General features: G+C 47.5%; 1 protein-coding gene across 1 annotated transcript in view; it reads right to left on the reverse strand.

Annotated features, from left to right (window-relative positions):
- The window catches only part of INTS3 (integrator complex subunit 3), a 48,446-nt gene extending 40,626 nt beyond the window's left edge, over positions 1-7,820 (reverse strand). The window contains exon 1 of the mRNA XM_032265136.1: positions 7,086-7,820. Within this exon, the coding sequence (XP_032121027.1) occupies positions 7,086-7,235 (150 nt within the window). The 5' untranslated portion in view covers positions 7,236-7,820. The remainder of the gene's footprint in view (positions 1-7,085) is intronic.
- Between the last annotated feature and the right edge of the window lie 1,320 nt (positions 7,821-9,140).

Here is a 9,140-nt window from a genome sequence, read left to right on the forward strand (position 1 = left end):
AAAAAAAAAAAAAAAAAAAAAAAAAAAAAGAATGAGTGACAATCATGTTTCTCCTTTACCATTATCTTCAGGTTGTCTATGACCATCCTGTGTAAAAGTATAGATGGCGCCGGGCGCGGTGGCTCAAGCCTGTAATCCCAGCACTTTGGGAGGCCGAGGCGGGTGGATCACGAGGTCAAGAGATCGAGACCATCCTGGTCAACATGGTGAAACCCCGTCTCTACTAAAAATACAAAAAATTAGCTGGGCATGGTGGCATGTACCTGTAATCCCAGCTACTCAGGAGGCTGAGGCAGAAGAATTGCCTGAACCCAGGAGGCGGAGGTTGCAGTGAGCCGAGATTGCACCATTGCACTCCAGCCTGGGTAACAAGAGCGAAACTCCGTCTCAAGAAAAAAAAAAAAAAAAAAAGTATAGATGGCACAGGGCAGAACTGAGTGTTGAGGCAAGGCAAGTGTTTGTAGCTCTCATAGCTACAAAATATCAACCTAAAATAAGCCCCAAACTACTCACCCAATATCAGGTCTAACTATGTCCCAAATTAGGTCAGATTGGCAGCTGAGCCTGAATAAAAAGCACCTGTGTACTTGCGAAAAGGAGCTGTAAGTTCACATGAAAGCTGAGCTATGACTCTCATAGCCCACCTCTCCCACAAGCTCTGAGATCCAGTATTACCTAGTCCAGCTCCTATATGACAAGGGGAGGGAAGGAAAAACCTCTAGCTGGGCTTCCTCTCTTTTTAAATTTTATCCCTCTTGCCGGGCACAGTGGCTTACATCTATAAACCCAATACTTTGGGAGCCTGAGGGGGTTGGATCACTTGAGGCCAGGAGTTCAAGACCAGCCTGGGTAATAGGAGGAGAACTCCCCCATCTCTATAAAAACTTAAAAATTAGCCAGGCATGGCCGTGTGCACCTGTAGTCCCAGTACTTGGGAGGCTGAGGCAGGAGGATCAGTTGAGCCCAAGAGCTGTAGGCTATAATAAACTTTGATTGCACCACTGTTTTCCAGCCTGGGTGACAAAACAAGGCCCTATCTCAAAAAAAAAAAAAAAAAAAAAAAAAAAGGCAGGCACGCTGGCTCATGCCTGTAATCCCAGCACTTTGGGAGGCCAAGGAGGGTGAATCACCCGAGGTCAGGAGTTCGAGACCAGCCTGGCCAACATACAGAAACCCCATCTCCACCAAAAATACAAAATTAGCCAGGTGTGGTGGCACAAGCCTGTAATCCCAGCTACTCGGGAGGCTGAGGCAGGAGAATTGCTTGAAGAGGGAGAATTGCTTGAACTCAGGAGGCAGAGGATGCGGTGAGCCGAGATCACGCCATTGCACTCCAGCCTGGGCAACAAGAGGGAAACTCGGTCTCAAAAAAAAAAAAAAAAAATCTTATCCCTCTCTACCCAAGATAATTATCAAGGACTGTGAAATCAATTACTCCAGCTGCTAGGTTCAGACTGTTCTTGATAGGAGAGCTGTGGGGAGCCCTGTACACAGCCTAGGTTAACAAGCAATTTCAGCGAAGGAGATGGTGAACGAGCAGTGACATAGCATTCTAAAATTCTAGATATTCTTTCCTATCAAAAGAAAAAATCTCTGCTGAATCAATGGAGAGGAAAGGCAAAATCAAACAGCAGCTAGCCAATAAGCAAACTGACAGGAGGCATACCATAGAAAGAACCCTCTACCACTTGCCAGCCTGAGGCTAATTTGGGTAATTTAGCCATGTAAAACCCCTCATAACAGAGATAATGCCTCTATCACAAGGTTGCTGTAATGATTAAACAAAGTAACATATGTGAAAGCACCTAGCATACAGCCTCGGTTAAATTAAAATCTATTCAATTTTCAGCCAGGCACGGTGGCTCATGCCTGTAATCTCAGTGCTTTGGGAGGCCAAGGTGGGGAGGAATCACTTGAGGAGAGGAGTTCAAGACCAGCCTAGGCAATTGTCTTTACGAAAAAAAAAAAAAAAAATGTTAAAAATTAGCTAGGTGGGCCAGACACAGTGGCTCACGCTTGTAATCCCAGGAAGGCTGGGGTAGGCAGATCACGAGGTCGTAAGTTTGAGACCAGCCTGACCAACATGGTGAAACCCCGTCTCTACTAAAAATACAAAAATTAGCTGGATGTGGTGGCACGCACCTTTAGTCCAGCTACTTAGGAGGCTGAGGCAGGAGAATCACTTGAACCAGGGAGGCAAAGGCTGCAGTGAGCCAAGACCACACTACTGCATTCCAAGACGGAGTGAGACTCTGTCTCGAAAAAAAAATTAGCTGCTTGTGGTGGTGTGCCTATAGCTACTTGGGAGGCTGAAGCGGGAGGATTATTTGAGCCCAGGAGGTCGTGGATGCAGTTAGCAATGATCATGCCACTGCACTCCAGCCTGGGTGACAGAGCAAGACTCTATTTCAAGAAAAACAAAAAACAACAAACAGACAAAAAACCCTATTCAATTTGTGGGAAGCTCAGCCATTACACAACTAAATTTAGAGGACTAAAAGCTCCCCATTCCCAGCCACTACTTCTAATGGGATGGCCTTTAAAGATTCCTGAAAACTCCTACCATAGGATATAGATAAGTGCCCGACCAGGCTAAAAATCTTTCTCTCCTACCTACTCTCTATAAACTGTTGTCTTCCAGGAGACAAGAGGAAACAGTAGGGGAGAGGGAGGAGCCTGAATGACGTACCCTGTACCAGGATCCTGCAAAGCTGGCTACACAGCCCTATGGGCTAGCTGAGTCTCTGGCAATGGATCTGTGGCTGAGAGGCCTTGGCCTGAACAGTTTCTCTAGGCCCCTTCCCCAGCTCCCGTGAGCTCTGCTCAGAGGCCTGAGTCAATTCTATGGTCACTGCCCAGTGAAGGAGAAAAGTGGCCTCTTGGAACAGAGAGGCCCAGCTCGGGTTGTAGAAAGTGAGAGTCCAGAATTTGGATGGGTGGATAACTGCAATGAGGAAAGAATGTGATGGCCAGTCATTTCTGTTCACAGGCAACAAGAAGTATAAAGGATGCTTTACTCTTCCTGAACAATAGAAATTACTTTTCCAAACAAGGATGGGAAAAATTAATTACAAATCATTCAGGGTGACAAAGGAATACATCCCTTCAAAGACAGCCACAGGAAGCCAGATCCCTACAATCAAGTAATAGCAACCCTTTTCCCCTAGTCTCTAGAGGCTCTTAGTAAAAATTGAATCATAGGTTCAGATGCCAACAATTGCTGGCAGAATGGCTCTGTTCAGAGTTAAGCCCTCTATGACGGTACTTTAGAGAGCTGAGAAAATATTTACACTCTCTAGGAGCTCCTGAACTAATTTTTCTAATACTAAGACTACCTGACCATGGTTTCCATGACAGCAGTAGCAGATGAGATGGGGGAGGAAGGGGAGAAGCCCTTTCTGTTTGCCAGTATATACCCAAAGCTGGAGATTCAAGCTGTACGAACCCCTCTAACCTTTCCATTTCCCCTCCCTCAGCCAAGTGAATATACCGTCTGGTAAAAGGCATGCACTGGCTGGGTGTGGTGGCTCACACCTGTAATCCCAGAACTTTAGGAAGCCAAGACAGCCAGATCACGAGGTCAGGAGTTCAAGAGCAGCCTGGCCAATATGGTGAAACCCCATCTCTACTAAAAACACAAAATTTAGCTGGGCGTGGTGGTGCACACCTGTAGTCCCAGTTACTCAAGAGTCTGAGGCAGGAGAATCACTTGAACCCAGGAGGTGGAGGTTGCAGTAAGCTGAGATCGTGCCACTGAACTCCATATGGGAAGTCATAAAAATCCCTAAGGACAGCTGGGCTTGGTGGCTCAAGCCTGTAATCCCAGCACTTTGGGAGGCTGAGGCGGCTGGATCACGAGGTCAGGAGTTAGACAGCAGCCTAGCCAATATAGTGAAATCCCATCTCTACTAAAAACACAAAAAGTTAGCTGGGCATTGTGGCAGGCACCTGTAATCCCAACTACTTGGGAGGCTGAAGCAGAAGAATCACTTGAACTCGGAAGGCGGAGGTTTCAGTGAGCCAAGATCACACCATTGTACTCCAGCCTGGGCAACAAGAGTGAAACTCCGTCTTTAAAAGATTAAAAAAAAAAAAAAAAAAGTCTCTAAGGAGTCATGTAGGTAAGGAGTTATTGAACAAGCTGGGTTCAAAGTATTCTACAACCATGAGTCACTCATAAATGAAATTATGATTTAACGGGACAAAAACTAGAAGTGACTCAAAACCCATTCCCTGGACATTCCCCACATATGGGTATGCATTATTTCTTGGGGAAAACCTGATAGGGACGTACCTCTAACCAAATGAAACCCTGAAACCTATCCGGGGCTTAAGAGGAAGTTCTGACTTCTTTGGCCTCCCGCTATCAGCCTGATTTAAAAGTGATTGGTCTCTCTTTGGCAAAAGAAAAACCAGGAGCTACCAAGGCTCATGAGATTAGAAACTACATGTTCTAAACTCCTTCAATCTCTGGCACTATTTTTATCTCATCTCCTCCCCAAACTAGGATGGGAATGGGCAAGAAGACTTCCGCCTTCAAAGGGAAAAACGGGGCCAAAGAGAAGAAAGGATACACCAAATGCTCCCTAGGGTAGAAGAGTTAGAGTTCCTGCCTGGGATGCTCTTGACCAATGCTTCCTACTCCAGATCTCTAAAGGTGTCTCCTAATCACACCCAATTGTAATAACCCCAGTCACTTCACTACTCTAACCAGTCTGTTTGTTGTTTTTGTTTTTGTTTTTTAACCTTCCTTGTGGGTGTGTTAACTCAAGCCATTAGATAAGCTTTGAAAGACAGACCTCAGATGTCTTCCATCCTGTTTTCCTATCAGACCCAGCCCACAGTAAGCATATATGGTCAGAACTACCTCTGTGTTCCTGGGCAATAGGTAGGAAAACAACCAAGCCAGAACAAGCAGAGATCAGTCGGTCAACACCAGGTTTTGATAACTTCTGTGCGCAGACATCTGTGGGGAGACCCAGAGGAAGAACCCAGTAAGTCTTGCCCTTAGAGACCCTCTGGTTTAGTAGGGATAACCGAACCACACACATAGGGAAAAAAAAAAAATTGTGTGGCAAGCCTTGCTGGAAAATTCAAATGCAAAGGACAAAGGGCAGAGAAGGGAGTCTGAGACATACTGGGAAACATTCACATTACGGAGATCAGAAAAAAAGAGAGGCCCTCCCTCTCCCTTTTCCCTGGGAACAGTTGAAAGTTCACTCTCAGCATAAAAAAAAGCAAGAAAATGCACATGCTTCCCCTCTTTGACGGTCCCCTCCTGCCGCATCATTTCATTTAGTAGCAAACACGTCACTGCTCAGAACAGGATGCTGTACTATCCGGTGAATTGAATTAAAGCAGAAGCATATGATGCCTCTAAGAATCAGGGTAGCAATTCCAACCCCTGGGTCTTTTGCCCTCCACTCTGATGGAGGGATCAAAGGCAGTCATTATTGACTTTCTATACTTCTAGAGCTCCAGTGCTAGTACACAGGGATTAAAAAATACTTCGACAATGACAGTGGCCATTTCTTAAAAAGTAGATAATTCTGGCCAGGCATGGTGGCTCACGCCTGTAATCCCAGGCCAAGGCGAGGGGACAACGAGGTCAAGGGATCGAGACCAGCCCGGCCAACATGGTGAAGCCCCGTCTCTACTAAAAATACAAAAATTAGCTGGGCATGGTGGAACACGCCTGTAGTCCCAGTTGCTCCAGAGGCTAAGGCAGGAAAATCACTTGAACCCAGGAGGAGGGGAGGTTGCAGTGAGCCAAGATTGCAGCACAGCACTCCAGCCTGGCAACAGAGCGAGATTCCATCTCAAAAAAAAAAATAGATAATTTCAATTGCCAGGCAGTCCTAAAGTCATTCTCACTTGTTTTGGGAATACATTGTTTACATTCATAATTATATCTACCTTAGCTGATAAGTACAGACAACAGGAAACAAACTCTGATTTACCTGAATGCCCAGAGAATTATGAGAGAAAAGCATGATAGGAAGGCAGACAGCAAATAGACATTTGCTGGTGTATAATACAAAGTTACTATCCAGCTACCTCTTGATTTACAAAGTTCATTTTTGCATATATATTCTACCATCTTGTATCTGACCCATTTTTTTAAATCTAAATGCTGAATTTCACCCATCTGCCTGCCCATCCTCTAATATCTCATAAAGTCAGAAGATGGGAAACGGCCAGTGAAGAGCCAGGGCCTGTTAATGTACTGCTGGATAACCACCGACTTGAATATTAGGTCTTACGAACAGTTGAGCAATCACGTTGCAGTTCTGGATCTCATATTCCTAAGTATATATACTATTTGTAGCAGTGGAAAGGTATACATGATCAACTCTGGGATGGTAGAGGCAGGAGGAAGAAGGTGGGGAAGAGGACAGGAGGGGCAACTATCAGGTCCCCTAACGTCCTCATACAGGTCCATTGCATTGCTTCACTCTGTCCTCTTATTTAGAACCATATGTTCTCTCCTCTGCGTGTGCTATCTGGTTCTGAAGGAGACTCCTCTAGGTATCATTCACCCCACTACTGTGGCTAAATGCCACCAAACTAAACACTACTCACTTTTCTTAAGTCTTCACTCATTCTAAATGCCCAGTTAACATCATTAGCAATTGGTTGTGTCCACATGAAATCAATGATAGCATCTAACAGGAGGGTCCAAGGTCTACTGCCAGCTCTCATCAGCCCCCAAACATCTAACACACACACGTCTCAATTCAATATATGACCTAAGTCTGAAACAGGGTTGATAGTAAAAACAGCTGTGGTATGTATGTGGAAAGGAATATCAAAAATCAATTCGGTAAATCTGGGGGCTGTATCCTTCCTTCACCAACACCCCCTACCCATTTTCATACTAGTGGCTGCTGTTACTATGACAACCTGTCCAGGAAGTTGGCCCACACTTCTTCCTTTAGGAGCAGGAAGCTGGAGCAGTGTTTGTGTTGCTTCAGAAAAAACTTGAAAGCCTCCTCCCCCGCCCCCCCCGTCCCCCAACCCGGTATCCGCTCCAGTATCCCTCCAAAACCCAATTTCTTAACTCCCTTCCCGCCCCCCACACCTACCTCCTCTAACTCATCCTTGGCATCCAAACTGGTTGAAAGTAGCAGCCTCCCCCCTCCTGGGGCTCCTGCTCCCGCTCCTCCTCCTCCACCTCCCGCTGCTCCCGAAGCAGCTGCTGCTGCTGCTGCCCCTTTTCCCTTTTGCAACTCCATGGCTGCAGCGAGGAGATGGGAAAAGGTCAGGGAGTGGTTGGATGGAAAGTCCTAGAAATCGGGAACTCTGGGTTGCCAGGGACCGGGGAGCAAGAGGAACAAGCTGGGGAGGGGAGAGCAAGGGCCCCTGTCTTCTCCACTCCTCCCTCCTCTCCAAAATGCCGCGCCTGCGTTGGGGGCGAAGGCAAACAGTTTTCTGGGTCCTGACTCTGGGGTGGCAGTGCTGAGGGAAAGCCGTTGGCTCCGAAGTACAGTGGGGTAAGGGCCTGCGCCCCTATGGGAAGGGTAGGAATGGCTTCCGCCCCCGAAGAAGTGGACCCTAAGAGCGTCTGACCCTAAGAAAAGGAGGAAAAACCCTAAGTTTCTGCCTCTTTTCCTAGTGGGGGTAAGAGGAGTCCTGCCCCGAAGGAGGGGGTAGGAAACCTTCCTGGCTGATGCCCCAAGGCGTGGGGAGTGAAGCGCCTTTGGATCCGGCCCCTAGGGGGTGAGGGTGAGGCAATAAGCGCTATGGGAGGACACAGAGGACCAGCGTCTCCCCACACCACACAGAGGCGGCCATGGTGGAAGGGCGGGGGGTGGGAAGGCGGAGGGTGACTGCGGGGAAGGGGGAGAAATCGTCTAGGCCCGCGCCGGAAGTGAGCAGTCGCGGCCCCGGGCCTCCGCCAATAGCTGCTTCCGCGGTGGCGCTGAGTCTCCAAGGGGTAGGAAGACCTCGGCGGACTGGCCTTTTTCCCGTTTGCCAATTGTGTTGAGGAGGAGAGATCCTGGTCTGATGGGCAACCAGCGTGGCCAATCGCTTCCCGCCTTTACTTTCGGGTAGGGTGGAGCGCGAGGCGATCAGGAAGGAGAGAGACTGCGCCTGCGTGCGCTGACGCGCGTGCGCGGTGTCGCCCTCCGCCCTTTTCCTTCCTCCTTCTAGAATTTGGGTGGGTGTGGGAACCTGGGCGCTGTCCCTGCGTGGCTTTGGGAGACACGAAGCCTGCCACGAAGTGGCAGGGCTAGGGTGGGACCGGCGCCCTAACCCGTAGGCAGTCACAGAGAAAATGCCGTCGGATGGTATGAAACCACCTCCCACAACTAAGAGTGCATCACACAGGCAAATGTGTGCACTCACGCAAGTGCAATTACCAGACTTTGCAGAAAAAGTGCATTGATCCAACTTTTGCAGAACAAGTCGTTCGAATCGTGCCAGCCTACCTACAGCAAGAATGTTCCAAATGATAGAACCAACTTCGTTTTTGTTTTGAATATCTGGGACTGACCTATGTCACTGAAGTCACTGTACTTTCACCCAATGCAGAGTGTTGTGATGTGTTGCGAAAGCAGTGTATCCTTGATTTTTTGTATGTCCATTTGTATTTCTTGGTTCTCCATCTGTGTGTCTCAGCATTTTTTTTTTTCAAGAGCACATTAGGATTATCTTATGCAGGTCCAAAGATAGATCAAATTTCGCTATTTTTAAAGTCTGCCTTAAAAAAAAAAAAAAGAAATCCAGAACGGGCCCGCTGGCTCACGCCTGTAATCCCAGCACTTTGGGAGGCCGAGGCGGGTGGATCACGAGGTCAAGAGATCAAGATCATCCTGGCTAACATGATGAAACCCCGTCTCTACTGAAATACAAAAATTGGCTGGGCATGGTGGCACATGCCTGTAATCCCAGCTACTTGGGAGGCTGAGGCAGGAGAATTGCTTGAACCCAGGAGGCGGAGGTTGCAGTGAGCCAAGATGGCGCCACTGCAATCCAGCCTGGCTACAAAGCGAGACTCTGTCTCAAAAAAAAAAATAAAAAAAAAAGTCCACAGGGTTTTCAGAGTCTAGTGGTGTTTACGACTCATTGACCACACCAGTTACAGATTTTTCTTTCTTTTTTTTTGAGACGGAGTTTCACTCTTATTGCTCAGGCTG

The sequence above is a fragment of the Sapajus apella genome, unplaced genomic scaffold (genome assembly GCF_009761245.1).
Source record: "Sapajus apella isolate SASKATOON/1434 unplaced genomic scaffold, GSC_monkey_1.0 scaffold148, whole genome shotgun sequence".
Lineage (NCBI taxonomy): Eukaryota > Metazoa > Chordata > Mammalia > Primates > Cebidae > Sapajus > Sapajus apella.